This window comes from Podarcis tiliguerta, assembly GCF_965153285.1.
Source record: "Podarcis tiliguerta genome assembly, chromosome: 7".
Taxonomy (NCBI): domain Eukaryota; kingdom Metazoa; phylum Chordata; class Lepidosauria; order Squamata; family Lacertidae; genus Podarcis; species Podarcis tiliguerta.
This window is the reverse complement of record NC_139540.1, coordinates 44,894,690-44,909,302: the sequence shown is the minus strand read 5'-3', so window position 1 is coordinate 44,909,302 and position 14,613 is coordinate 44,894,690. Positions and strand designations below refer to the sequence as shown.

The 14,613-nt window shown below is 42.2% G+C and overlaps 1 protein-coding gene across 3 annotated transcripts in view; it reads right to left on the bottom strand.

Annotated features, from left to right (window-relative positions):
* ROCK1 (Rho associated coiled-coil containing protein kinase 1) overlaps window positions 1–12,836 on the bottom strand; it is a 58,072-nt gene extending 45,236 nt beyond the window's left edge. For all 3 annotated transcript variants that reach the window (XM_083449942.1, XM_083449943.1, XM_083449944.1), the window contains exon 1: window positions 11,507–12,836. In XM_083449942.1, the coding sequence (XP_083306068.1) occupies window positions 11,507–11,599 (93 nt within the window). In that variant the 5' untranslated portion in view covers window positions 11,600–12,836. The remainder of the gene's footprint in view (window positions 1–11,506) is intronic.
* Between the last annotated feature and the right edge of the window lie 1,777 nt (window positions 12,837–14,613).

Here is a 14,613-nt window from a genome sequence, read left to right as displayed (position 1 = left end):
ATCTTGGCCCCCTCAGTGGGTCCACTTTGGCTCACAGAGCCATTTCCCCAAAAAGGCACATCCCTGTCAACCAACTGATGTCACTCTCTGGCAGAGAGGTGGGGTTCAATCCTGCAGGGAACTAGAACACTCAATAATGTAGCAGGATTTAACCCCCATACATCAACTGATGAGCAGCAGTTGAATCCTACCAGCTTGGCAGGACTAAATGTAAATGCAGTGGCGTAGCGTGGGGGGTGCTGGGGGGGCCAGCCGCACTGGGCGCAACATCTGGGGGTTAGGGTTAGGAGGCGCAAATCCACGGGTTAGGGGGCGCAAATTACTTGCCTTGCCCCGGGTGCTGACAACCCACGCTACGCCACTGTGTAAATGGATGAAAACACCTTTGTTTTAGCAGCGCTTTGCTACCTGCAATGCACTTTGAAGTCCCAACTTCAGGACTTTCAAGTGCCAAATCACTCGCCATCACTGTGATATCAAGCAACTGACAGATGGGTGAACTCATCCGTAAGGCTGATCCTGATAAAGAATCTGGCCCAAGAAGCCAAAAAGACTTCCCACCCCTGCTTTAAACTAAGGCCCAAAATGTGTTCTTTCCTCACAGAGGAGTTGCTCCAGTTCCTTGATAATTTTGATTGCCCATAAGCCTAATTTTCATTAATTATTTTATTTCTCAGCTTGTGAAATTTGGTTTTGAAAGTCTAATCGTTTTAGTGTCCTTTGTCCCAGATATTTTGTCTATTAAATCAAGACATGACTAAACTATGCAAATATACAGCTCAGATATTGGAAGGAGCCAGATATCTGAGAACAAATGGGAATGTGATAATAACACAAGGAAAGCCCTGTTAGATCAATCCAAAAGTTAATCAAGTACACCATTTTGTTTTCAGTAGTGGAAAGCTAAATGCCTCCAGAAAGCTTACACAACAGACAAGAAAGGCAAAGCAATAGCCTTTTTTAGTATTCTTAATGTAGACATCTGGTCAGCAACTAGGAGAACAGGATGCTGGGTTAGATGGGCCTTTGTTCTGCTCTTGTTCTTAAATGCATGGCCTTCTCCTGTTTTGGTATGCAGAAACATACTGCCTCTTAATGTGAATGGTTCTTTTAGCTAATAAGCTAAAGGTCTGGAAACAGCAGTGGGCAAGAGGGGAGAGAACAGCAGGTAAATTCTCCCCATAATTTATAAGACTGCTGGAGCTCAGTGGAGTAATTTCCCCCTCACCTAATCCTGAACCTCAGGAGTCTAGCACTACTACACAATTGGCATTATGTATCACTACTGAAATTGAGAACTGCTCATCAAGTCCTGAACCTGAGTGATGAAGAGGAAGGCAAGAGGATTTATTTACGGTACTTCTCCCTTTCCCACAATGTATGGAACTGCTTGGGTGGGTCATTTGTACCACAAAACAGGCTTCTCTAAAAACGCTTACTAAGGAGCAAGCTCTAAGGAACACAATGGGGTTCTTCTGAGTAAAAATGCATAGTTGGCTCTTCCCCAGATGTACACATGAACATGCATGTCTTGAGGCCCATGGAAAGGGTGGTCAAACAAGGAGGAGTGGAAGGACATCAGGGAGTTAGGGAAGCCAGACCCAGAGAAGGTCCTAGCGGGCTTGGGGGGGAGGGAGAGTTAATTAGCAGTAAAATAAATAATACTGACAATCGGCTACATGCAGGGTGAATAAAAATCCATCTTTTAAAGCTTTGGGTTTTTTAACATTTAAATTGGATTTTTAAAACTAAGTATTTTCTCTTGGGTTAATAATAATCCATATATAAACTTGCTACTAATTGATCTCTAAACTGCATCAGTGCCTTTACCAGATACAGTACAATGAGATAAATGTGATATTTCTATGTAAGTGAAGAACAAAATTGATCTTTTCTCAAATAAGACAATTTATACTCTCCCTACCAAACATAGGCTTCACATCTTCACTTTACAAATATAAACAACTCTAGTCTGCTGAGTAACTAACAGATCTTGTTTGCTATCAGCCATAAGCATTTTGTTTTTGTTTCCTATCTTTTTTATGAGGATGGAACAGAACGAAGCACAAGATTGCAACATTAGAAAGAAGACAAGAAAAAAATGTCTAATGCATGGGTTCCTATATTCCCATATTTATGATGTAGTTGCAATACTATGCCAACTTATCTGGGAGAAAGCCGCACTGAGTCAATGAGACATATTTCTCAGTATAAAACTACAGCATAAATGGACAATCTACAGCTTGGGTACCAAAGCCTCACTTTATGCATTCCTAGATACTTCCTGAAACTATCCCACTTCTCTAACCCATTGTAATTCCTTAACTGTTGTTTGTTATGACACTACATAGAAGGAAAGCGAACTTCAAAAAGCTAGGAAAAAACAGTGTCTTAAATAATAGAAGCACAATATTTTGTTTCAAAAATTGACATGATTAACTTTTTCTACAGTTGTATAGCACCAGCTGTGCAGCAACAAACTAGTAGTTTCTGCCACATGTGTTTTGAGTGTGCAGAGAGAATTAATCAGAAAATAATTGTTTTCACTTTCTTTCAAGAACAGTGGCTGTGTTGGTCTGATGTAACAACAAAAACAAAATTCTTTGTATACCTATTTGAGCACTACTTTTGAGTAAACCTGCATAGAATTGGGAATCTGAGGTAGCTATGATGAAATCTGAAACAAGGTGGTGTTAATGAATTAATCTAGAACAGGGGTCTGCAACCCGCGGCTCCGGAGCCGCATGTGGCTCTTTTACACCTTTGCTGTGGCTCCGGGGCGGATACCAGCGAGGGGAGGAGGTGCATTGTGTGCCCCGACACTCCCCACTGTGGCGCGCGCTGTATTGGCTGTGACGTCGCATGGGGGCAGTGCGTGCGTTAGTCACGCACCGTCCCGACGTCACCTTCCCGCCCGCTGTCAGATCGTGGCTCCGGAGATATATTTGTTTTAAATGTCGCAATGGTTTTGCGGCTCCCAGTTTTTTTTTTCCTTCGGAAACGGGTCCAAGTGGCTCTTTTTGTCTTAAAGGTTGCAGACCCCTGATCTAGAATGCTCTGATTCTCCCAATTTTTCTCTGATTCTCCAACATCAGCTTTGGGTCAACCCACTGCTGGCATTCTGCCCCTGCAAGAGATTACTCCCCAAGAAAATGCAGTCCTGAAAAGAAAAAGAAAAGTTGCCCACCTTGTTTTATAGGGCTGCACTGCTGACATTATAAACAGTCAGAAGCTGGTAGTAAGGCAGACCCTATATGGAAATACTTTAAAGACAAAGTGCAACAAAGAAATGCAAGACCTGGTTGGTAGAATGAAATTTCAAGTAATACCCCATCTAGTTGTAAATTAACATGGTTTAGTAGTCATGTTAGGAAACAAATGAACAATTTTCATTAGAAAACTTCATTTAAATTATTTAAATTGCTCTTTTCTTCTAAATCAATTCACTGTGCTGACATACCATTTTCTTCCCTCACTATTATGGGGGTGTAAAGAAATAGTATTCCTCTCCCTTTCTGAAGCCTGCCAAGAAGTAAACCAAACACACATCAGCTGTCTCTAAAGTGTACACTCAAGATCACTTAACACAGATTATTTTTTCCCCTAAACACACTTTAACTATAAACTTTTGTGGACACAATTAGACTGAAGTGGAAGAATATTTTCCCCCAGGCTTTAAATGCATGATCAGACACACTATTTTAAATGGGATTAAGTGATTGTACATAATAGAAAAAATAGTAGTTTTATTCTGATGGTCTGCAAAAGCAATGTCTGATGTCGCCATACTTTCATCTTAACTAACATTTCATTCCAACATTTACAAGGGAGATAAAATTTAAAAATTGGCATCCATGTTAATAGGTTTCTTACTCTCTTTGAGTATTAGAGGTTGGGAGCACTCTTTCCTTAAGGACACTGTCTGCAAGAATATATATCCACACAAATGAGTTTGCTTCAAATTAACAGTATTCATTTTTAATAAAAGATCAAATGTAAGAACAAAATTGATATTAGAGACTGGGAACTCTTTCAGCTGAACGTTTTAAGATCAGGTATGGTAAATTATTGCAGCTATCTTTTTAAAAACATGATGAAACAAATGTCAGCCCACATTAAGAATGATTCATCAATCCTAGTTTAAACACATATAGAATCATAATAATAAAATTGTAGAGTTGGAAGGGACTGTGAGGGTCATTTCGTCCAACCCCCTGCAGTGCATGAAAAGAATACTTCTAAAGAAAAAAAGGGAAGAGACTGGCCTAGATGGACCCTTGCTCTCTGAACCAGCGGGGGGAAAGTCCATATGTCCAAAATTCAAACTGGAAAGTGATGTAAGATTTTCAACCCATTGAGCAATGGATGGTAGATGTTTATCCATTTATATCCGTTTGAAACTAATGACTTGCAGGGTCCATTGACTGTCTGCCTGTGGACAATGCAAGTCCTTATAGTTCAACCCCACAACACAACAACATTTGGAAATATCAAGGATTTTTTCCAAAACAAAGTACTACAATTTCTGATGAAAAATATACCACCACAGGACTAACCCACATCCTATGCCTCAAAAGGAATTATCATCTTTACACTGACAGCATCTGCCTGAACAGCCCAATTCCTTTCTATAAATGTGCTGCGGAATCCCATATACCTGAAAGATCCATTATTGTTGAATCAATCTCAATTTTAAATCTTAAACATTGTTCTCTCTCTCTCAAAAGGAACTTGTCATTGATTAGGCTGTACAGAACACTAATTCCCTTTTCAATTCATCATTAAGATTCTGAACATTCAGTTTACAACACTGCAATAAACACTGATAATCTATTATGAGTTTAACTTTCTGTAAAATCCAATTCTTCCTTCCAGCACACAAAGCTGTTCGTAAACAGACACCAAAAGCTGCAGTAACTGAATACTTTTTTCCTTAGTTGTTTACCTAGGTGTTCTGCAATTTTGTTATAAATAAGAACATAAAAGCCTACTGAATCAGACTAAGGGCCTATCTAATCTAGCACCTCTGTTCCCACAATTACTAACCAGATGCCTATAGGAAGGCCACAGGTAGGATATGAACACAATAGCCCTCTCCTGCTATTGTTCCCCACTGACTGGGATTCAAAGGTATCCTACCACTTATTTTCTTATTACTGCTTAGAGATTTTCAAAATATTAAGCCGTGTATAAATGGTTTAAATAAATAAAATATTGCAGTCATGGCTAGCAGCCATAGCCTTTTCCTCTGTGAATTTGTCTAACCTCTTTTAAAGCTGTCCCAAGTTAGTGGCTGTAACTGTATCTTATGTTAATGAAATCCATAGTTTTGTTTTGAGGTGCAGTGATCAGAACTGTACAAAATATTCCAAATGTGGTCATACTACATTTGTTTTTTAAAACTGTCATGATATCGACAGTTTTATTATCAGTCTCTTTATTAATTACCCCCAACATGGAATTCCCATTATTCAGAGTTGCAGCATACTGATTCAACATTTTCACTTAACTACTGTGTATCACAACCTCAAGATTTCTTTCCTGGTCAGTCACTGCCACTTCAGCCATGTGTAAGTGGTTAGGATTTGTTGTGCATCATGTTACATTTACTTACACTGTACCACATTTGCTTATATAGAGTCATTTGTTCCTACAGTTTAGAGATCCTCTTGGAGCTCCTTGCAAACTCTTATAGCCTTTACTAGCCTGAACAATTGAATGTCATCAGAAAACTTGGCAGCCTCACTGCTCATCTCAAACTCAAAGTCATTTACAAGAACAAGTTTTAAAGCATGGGTCCCCTTGAAGGTGCCCATTTCTTACACCTCTTCATTGTAAGAACTTATTTCTATTCTCCACTTCCTGTTCTTTAACAAATAACTGATGCATAAGAGGACCTGTTCTCTTATCCCATGACTGCTATGTTTACACAAAAATCATTGGTAAGTGGTTTTATCTAAATATTTTTGGAAGTTTAAGTACACAGTGCAGAAATTAAATTGCACTATCACAAACGTGCTATCTGTATGAGCATAGCAGCTTGCCAGACAATATAATCCCCCTTCCCCCCTGCATGGTGTTCTGGGAGGTTCTCTTGAGCCCCCAAATCAATCTCAGGGGTACATGTCGGGCAAAGAGGAGGAAAGCCCCATTGCACAAGCAGGAACCAGGGATAAAAACTGAGATTGCAATGCTAGGAGCCATGTGGCTCCTCAAACCTGGGTTGTGGGCACCAAAACAAATTGTCCAGGCAGCCCCACAGCAACAGCATCATATCATCATCATCATCATCATCACACACACACACACACACACACACACGTGTGTGTGTGAGTGTGTGTGTGTGTGAGAGAGAGAGAGAGAGAGAATGCTGCCTGGCAAATCAGGACCTTCTTGTTGCCATTTGCTTACTCCAAATTGATTGAGGGTGTGAGGATCTAGGCCCAAATCAGCAGAGAACTGGGGGTAAAATACAAGGTCAGCTAATGCCAAGGTACACACAACTATTTTAGAGCCTTTTGACAGACACAGATAGATGATGCATTCTGCCAGAGGACCACAAATTTTGGCTGGATTTCGCTGCACATGATAAGCTGTCGTTATGGAAGTGAAGAGGTCTGCTTCTGCATCACTTCAAGCTTTGGACAAAGTAAGAAGCAAATTGTGGTTAGCATGAACCACAGAAGGAAACAAGTTATCTTTGTACCCATGGCATAAAGTTGGCATGTTTCAAACAAACCATAGCTAATGGTAACATTAAGCAGTTTGTAGGTTGGACAGCATGACAAGGGAGGTGAACACTTCTGAATTCCTTGCATCTGGGATGTGGTGGGGGGAAGCAAGGCTGAGGTTCATTCTTGTCATGCCATGTTATGGTTTGCTGTGACAACCAAATCAAATGAATTAATAAAACACCACCGTACAGAATAAAATGTTCAACCAATAGTATTCAGGAGTAATTGAGCACCAAATGTACTGCTATAACTTTATTACATTCTAGAGATATTTTATGAGCTTTATCGTAATAAATTAAATTTCTCCCATTTCTGAATAACAATTCTACATAAGAATTATCTACATATTTGCTCAGTTTGCAGGTTATAGTTTATCATGTATGCATAGATGGTTTCTGCGTTGCTCCTCCCTGTGGGAACACTGAAACCACAATCCCTGGCTTAATTATACCAAAACCAAAGATAGTACCTTGTTTGGCTCCTAGCAAACCATGATTTGAAAGAAAGATTTGTTCCAAGGCTTCCTGATGGTGGCTTTTTTGTTCCTGGTTTGGATATAATGCTAAGCCACTGGTAAGGATCAAGTGGAAATTATCTCTATGTCCGTAGTAAACCATTAACTGTGTTTACCACAGGGGCAGGGAATATGTGGCCCACCAAATGTTATTAGATGCTAATTCCCAGCTGCCCCAGCAAACATGGCCAATGGTCAGGGGAAATGGAGTTGTATTCCAGCAACACCTAGAGAGCCTCATGTTCTCCACCTCTGCTTCACTATAACACGAAATATGGACAATGCATATATCCAAAATACTGAATCCTTAATTTTGTTTATTACACTGTTTCTTTCCAAATATTGCCTCTATTTTCTCCAACTGGCAAAAATAATATACTTGGGTACCTAACAGTTCAGTAGTTTGCACATCCATCCCTAACACTGGATAAACATAAATATTTTAATAAAATTAAGGCATGTTTATTTTAAATTTCCATGAATTAGGTTTTTATCATTATATTTTCTACAATCTTAAGTTCCACAAGATTTGATGATAAAAATAAATATAGGAATTCAAGACAACACCATTAACTTCACAAGGTAGCTGAGGGCTACATGAAGCCCATAGGTTTCTTCATTTAGTATCTCAGACCTGTAGTAATGTACTAGATTATATAAATTCATGGACAAATATATCTGCATTCCTGAACAGATACAAATGAACATTGTTTGTTCAGCAAAATTCTTTCAGACCTGATCTTAAAGGGAAACTGTCAAAGGGAATGGTATCTAAAGGTAGATGCTGAAGATTTCCTACTTGGACTAATGTTAAATCCAGGTCTGTCCACAGAAGCATTACATACTTGCCGAGGAATAAATGTAGATGTTTACCTAACCAGGCTTAGATACAATAATGGGTGAGATCACTATCCTTGCCACCTCACATCTGGCATTTGGCTAAGTAGGAAATTAACATCACAGTACACACACTCACACACACCTAGAGAAACATCAATTATTTTCTGTGAACTAAGGATAGGTTGCAGAGCTGAAGCTTAATTAAAACATTTTTGAAAAATATAGAACTGCCTATGTATATTAGACTAATGCACTGGGGTTTCCTACAGGAAAAGGAAGATGATGCAGGAGTCAAAACGGGAAGGGAAGGCAAACAAGGGAACAAAAGGTGGCCCGAATAAGAAAGAGAGTACTGTGGTGTCCAAACTTTTTTCAAATAGGGCCACATTTGATGAAGTGAAGGGCCGTGAGGGCCAATCAAAGGGCCAACCAAAGTTGTTGACCATTTTTTAGGGTTGAATTTGTTGAGCTTTTTTTTAAGGTTGAAGTTGTTGAGGGGTTTTTTTAAGAATCTAACCCCAGGAAATAAACTGCCACAGGGTCCAGATTAGACCCCCAACACAGACTTTGGAGATACCTGTCCCACTCAGGACCGTAATGGAGGGGTAGAACACATTTTGCATATAGAAGCTCCCAGATTCAATCCCTTGTTTTCTCTCAGTACGGCTGAAGAAGGCTGCTGTGTGAAACCCTAGAGAATGGCTGTCAAGTCAGTGTAGACAATACTAAATAAGATGGACTAATAGTTTGACTCAACTTCCTATATTCATTATGTCCCATACACATTTCCTGCCATTGCCCAAAAATTAAATACTTAGGCCTAGTTTACATATTACCAATCTGTGGTTAATGTTAGAAAATGTTTTTCCATGAAGGCTATCTATTTGATTTAGAATAATGTTTTAAATCAGGCTTCCTCAACCTCGGCCCTCCAGATGCTTTGAGACTACAATTCCCATAATTGCTGACCACTGGTCTTGCTAGCTAGGGATCATGGGAGTTGTAGGCCAAAAACATATGGAGGGCCGAGGTTGAGGAAGCCTGTTTTAAATGTTTTTATCACAAACATGAAAACATTCATTGCCTTTATCCACAAGCATGCAATATGGGTATTTAGTTGCCACGTACTGCCACATGAATTGCCCATGCAACAACCATGGACGAGGTATGTAAAAGTGCCCTGCCTTATAAGAAAAGAAAAAATATATGAAGATATGTAGGACTGTTGCTTAGCAACAACAGTCAGCTGTGTAGCTGCTTCAAAGTTAACCAGAAAAAGTAGCACAGCAAAGGCCAATATTAGGCAACAGATTCCAAATCTCTCCCACCCATTTACAAGAGGTCTCACCATGACTGGAGGTTAATCCACAGCTATCAGAGCCCTTATTTAAAAAGGAAGGAAGAGGGGGCCACTGAAGGGAGGGACTCTACTTAAATATTTGACCTACTATTTCTTACAGAATTCCCTTAATGTTTTTTCAAAGATTATGGATCCCACTTTGTCTATTATAATTAAATTTTAGGTCTATAATCACTACACAAATGTTAGAAGATGACTACAAAATATAGATAAGGTTCAGTGTGAATTACACTGTTTCCATCAGTTCTAGCTTTATCTCAAACAAACATTGAAAATGCTCTACTACACCTTAATATTACATACCTCACCATGCCTTGAGATTCCCATGCCTACATATTCTAGAACTATAACAGAAACTGTTCATACAACCTAAGTTGAAAAGCTGCAGTTATGATTAAGTACCCAAACTGATCTATCCCAAGTTCAATACATCACACTATTGTCATGTCTGCATGGGCTTTTTCCTTTTGGCAAAAGCAGGAAGAGTGAAGCTGGCACAATTTGCTTATGCATGGTAAACCATGGCTTATAGAGATGTACAAACATAGCCACTGATGTTTATACTATTGGGCTCAGCTCATGTAGCTAAGTAGCAATCTGAACCAATACAAAGGTGCTGATTCCATAGGCTGAAAGGATCATGTCAATAGGCCCTAACAGGAAATTAACCACTGGATTCTAGAGTCTATACAGAAATTTCTTAGGCCAACTTCAGTATGTGTTTAGTCCACATAGTGTAACTTCTACTTGGAGAACTATGTTTCAATACCAGCTGACATACCTGCCTACCTCTGTTCCAGTTTATTATAAATAATAAATTATATACATTATAAAATGTATGTCATGCATATAATGGACAAAAAAACATTCGATCTCTTAAATTTTTACATATTATAACCCTCTGATTGACATGTGTTGCCAATTTTTTTCATTTAAGAGAACTCGCTAGTGGAATCCTGTCTTTATTTAGGACCCAAGTCAGTCACAATATTGAAATCCCCTGAGTCCTTTATATAGCTATACAATACACCCAACAACCACTGCTGTGCATATAAGCTTCCCACACTAGTTGGCTCTGGGAAGCTATGATAAAGTTGTATTCTACCTTAATGAAGCCCTTAAATGACGAATGAAACACTAAGCAAATCTTAACAAAAAAAGTCACTAGAAAATTTATATGCACTAAGGAGAAGTCAAACTGCTTCTTCTTCGGTAGAATATTAAAAAGTTTTGTCAAAATGCTTTAAAAACTGTCTGCTTCAGAGAAGAAATTTTACAAGGAACTGCCTACTAAATCAAAGATACTCACTTGTTTCATCTTTCATTCAAAAGCAAAGCCTTTGCTTACATGGGAATTAAGCTCTTCACTGGAGCTTACTTTTGAGTAGCCATGCATAGAACCATGCTGAAATACTCTTAAATGTACTCTGAACAAGCCAAATAAAAATTGTGTGTACAACTCTGTGATTAGTTTTGATGCCACCACTCCTACCACTTTTCTACCATGTTGAATTAAGGTATTTGTTTACTTTCACATGTAAGAATGAAATAATATTTTGATTTACTTTCAGATTTAGAAACCCAGTTTAACTGTGCATTATTCAGTAGGTAATACATTAGATGAGTGTTAAATTAGCCACATTTTCCAGAATATGGTGGGTGGGAACAAAAACAAGTCACTCTTAACATGTCCCTTAGAAGTACAAATCTTCACACAGCAGGATTTCCTGGGTTACAGCTGCAGCATAAAAGCAAATCTCCACCTAACAACATTTTTATTGCAGCATATTAACTCTCAAATCTTTGAATACTACTGCTGCCTATCAAATAGTGAAAGCAAAGCAGCAGCTTAAAGAAAGGCATAAGGAGATGAGCAGCAGCCTCTTGGAAAAATAGAAATCACATAGCACCCAGAATACATTTATTCCTCTTCATCAGAAGGCAAACGTCAGTAGACTTTTATATATATATATAAAACCTCTAGGAGGAAGCTCTCTTCTTTAAGAAGGAGTTCGAGCTAATGTTCATTTATCAAAAACAGTAGTACATACAACTCACCAATAAGCAGTCCGAGTTCACTTCAGATTTGGGATCCTTTATCATCATTCCGATTTTCTCAAACCGAGAGTCAAAGCTTTCTCCCGTCGACATGGTGCTGAAGAGGTGATCGCTTTATTAATCCACAGAAAAAAAACGAAAAGAAAAAAACCAAACAGGAGTGCTCCCTGAGCTTGCTCTCCTAGTCCTCCTTTCTCAAAGGAGGTCTGGGGATGCGCTGGGGTTGTCCCTCATGCTCTCCCTGCCACACATCCTCGCGCGAAAGAGAGCTAAAGCCGAAAACGGGAGCGAAGGCGCTACCCCTTCCCGTAGGGGGGCTGGGGGGGTGCGGAGCAGTCCTTCCCCGCTGCCCCTTCTTCTTCTGCGCCTAGGCTGCAGCCACAGCCCTGCCAGTCTCCTCTCGCCTCCAGCCTGGGCCCCCGTGCCTCTGCAGCCACATTTTCCCAGCCGCCCTGGCAGCCAGCGTAGCGGTTCCTCCTCCTCCTCCTCTCCGATGCCAGCTACCCAGCAGCAACTTCTTTGAAACAAGGGGAGGAAAGAGGAAAAAAGAGAGAGGAGAGGCCTAGCATGAAAACAGGAAACTTTCTCAGCAGAGCGTCACCGGCGGCGGGGCACCTCTCTCCGTGGAGACGCGGGCCTGAGGGAGGAGGAGGAGGGCACGGCTTGGCCTCCCTTGCCCGAGCTGCAGCAGCGGGGGGAGGCTGCCAGCTGCAGAATAGGCCGCGACACGGCGGTGGGGGTGGGGAGAGAGAAAGAGAAGGGCGGCCGCCTCCGCCTTGCCCTCTGGACACGCGCGGCTCCAGCAACGGCCGCGTAACGGCTAAGGCATCTTCCCTTCCCGCGCCTCCTTTCCCCCCCTCCTCGGGTCCTCCGCGGCCGCTCGTCGCCTCTGCGCCGCTCTTTCTCTCTCTCCGCCTCCTCCCCGCTCTTTCTTTCCCGACGGCAGCCGCGCTCCTCACACTCCGCCGGGCTTCACGTCTCTCTCTCGCGGGGCGGGCGGGCGATGGGGGTGGGGTGGGGGGGAGAGAAGCTGGTGCGGCCGCTGGACTCCCGACTCCGCTCGAGCCTGCTGCTGCTGCCGCCCCCGTTCCGCAGCTGCGACCGGCGGAGGAGGAGCCGCTGCTCCCAAGTCGTGAGGGAAGCCGGACCGAAGGAGGCGAGGAGAAGAACGGCGAGGCCCCGCCGCTGCCTCAGCAGCTAGTCAAGGAGGGCAGACTCTCACAAATATGTCCGCCTTCCTGTTCAAACAGACTGAGGGGAACGAAGCGGGGAGCGCATGCGCCGGACGACGGGGGCGGAAAGCTAGCGCGCGGCGACTTTACTTGGCATCCGAGAGCGTGCGCGCGCGCCTCCTCCCCACCCCTTCTCTTTCCTCCCCCCCCCTCCCGCCCCGGCTTCTTCTGTCTAGATTCTTCTTCTCTGCTTGTGCCGCCGCCTGTGAGCGCGAACGTGGCGGCGGGTCTGTGCTCGTGAAGTGCTGAGGTAATAACGCCAGGCAGCCGCGAGCTGCTTGCTTGCTTGCTTGCTTGCTGCTGCTGCAGCGGCGGCAGCTTTGAGTTGCTGGCGCAGCCTTTGCTGTCGCAACAAGCCACAATCTCCTGAAGCCGGAGTGCCGTGTGCTGCCTGCAGACCGCACGAAAGGATGGGTGTGTAAGACATCCCAGCAGCAAGTCCGTTCCGGTCCTAGGCTGCACCAGGCAGAGGTGGTTTGCGGACTGGGGATTAGAAGCTGAGGTTGCTCTTTTCGGTGCCTTGCGGGGGACCCGTGCCGACGTCAAGTAACCAAGGACTCCCTGGCTTAAGTTCCTTGACTGCATGGCGTGGTCATATTTCATGCTGCTCCTAGGAGTGAAATACGGAAGCTCAGCACATCCTGTGGGTGATTCTGTCTCCCATCTCTCCCTGAATACTGTTTTCGCGCAGTTACTTGGGAGTAAACCCCATTTACTTCAGTGGGACTTCTGAGTAGGCATGGTTCGCATTGCAGCCTTACTGCCAGCTGCTGCTGTGCTGAACAGTTCAGGGGAGACTCTCTTCAGAGGGCATATAAGTACCTGGATGGACAAGATCAGAATTGGGTTGTCAAATACAGTGGTACCTCGGGTTACATATGCTTCAGGTTACATACGCTTCAGGTTACAGACTCCGCAAACCCAGAAATAGTGCTTCAGGTTAAGAACTTTGCTTCAGGATAAGAACAGAAATCAGGCTCCGGCAGCGCTGTGGCAGCAGGAGGCCCCATTAGCTAAAGTGCTGCTTCAGGTTAAGAACAGTTTCAGGTTAAGAACAGACCTCTGGAACAATTAAGTACTTAACCCAAGGTACCACTGTAAATGTTTGGAACAATCGAGTAAGCAAATGTAAACTGTTATCTACTCACTGGGCAGGCCAATAGCTGAAGAGACTTTAATTTAGTTAACACATATTACAGTTATAGCTCTTTTCTAATGTGTTTGTAGCCTTATTTCAGTCTGAGTCGCCCAGTCTCTCATCACCTCTCCCCTTCTAGAAAAATATTACTTTATTAAAGTTTTTTTGTGGAGCCACTGACTACTAAGATCCAAATCAGAAATCTTTATAAAAACATCCCTCACATAGGCTTTAATGACTTTCCCCCACCATCAGCCTGAACAATTGATTTATTTATAGCCCACCTTTTTAAAAACCAGGCAGCCAGATTTGGGACAGAATATAATAATTTAATACCAATACATAAGGAGCTTCAGTGACTTCCGATTTGTTTCTAGACACAATTAAGAGTCCTAACATGTTTCCCTCCCAGTATTGGATCCCTATTGCCATTAGGACCTGCCAGCATGGTCAATGGTCACAGATTATAGAGGCTGCCTGAAAACATTTGGAGGGTGTTAAGTATCCCTGTCCTAAATAGTTTAGCCCCTGTTTAACCGAAGGACCACTTACCCCACTATGAGCCTGCCCAAGTACCTTGGATGACCAGTGTCACCACCTGTGGAAGGTAGGCAGGTATCAAACAAGGAGGGCCTTTTCTCTGGCTACACCTCATTTATGAAACTCTGGGCTAGGCAATCTGTCCAGCACCTTCACTCTTATTTTTTTAGCAACAAGCAAAGTCTCTTCTTCTATCG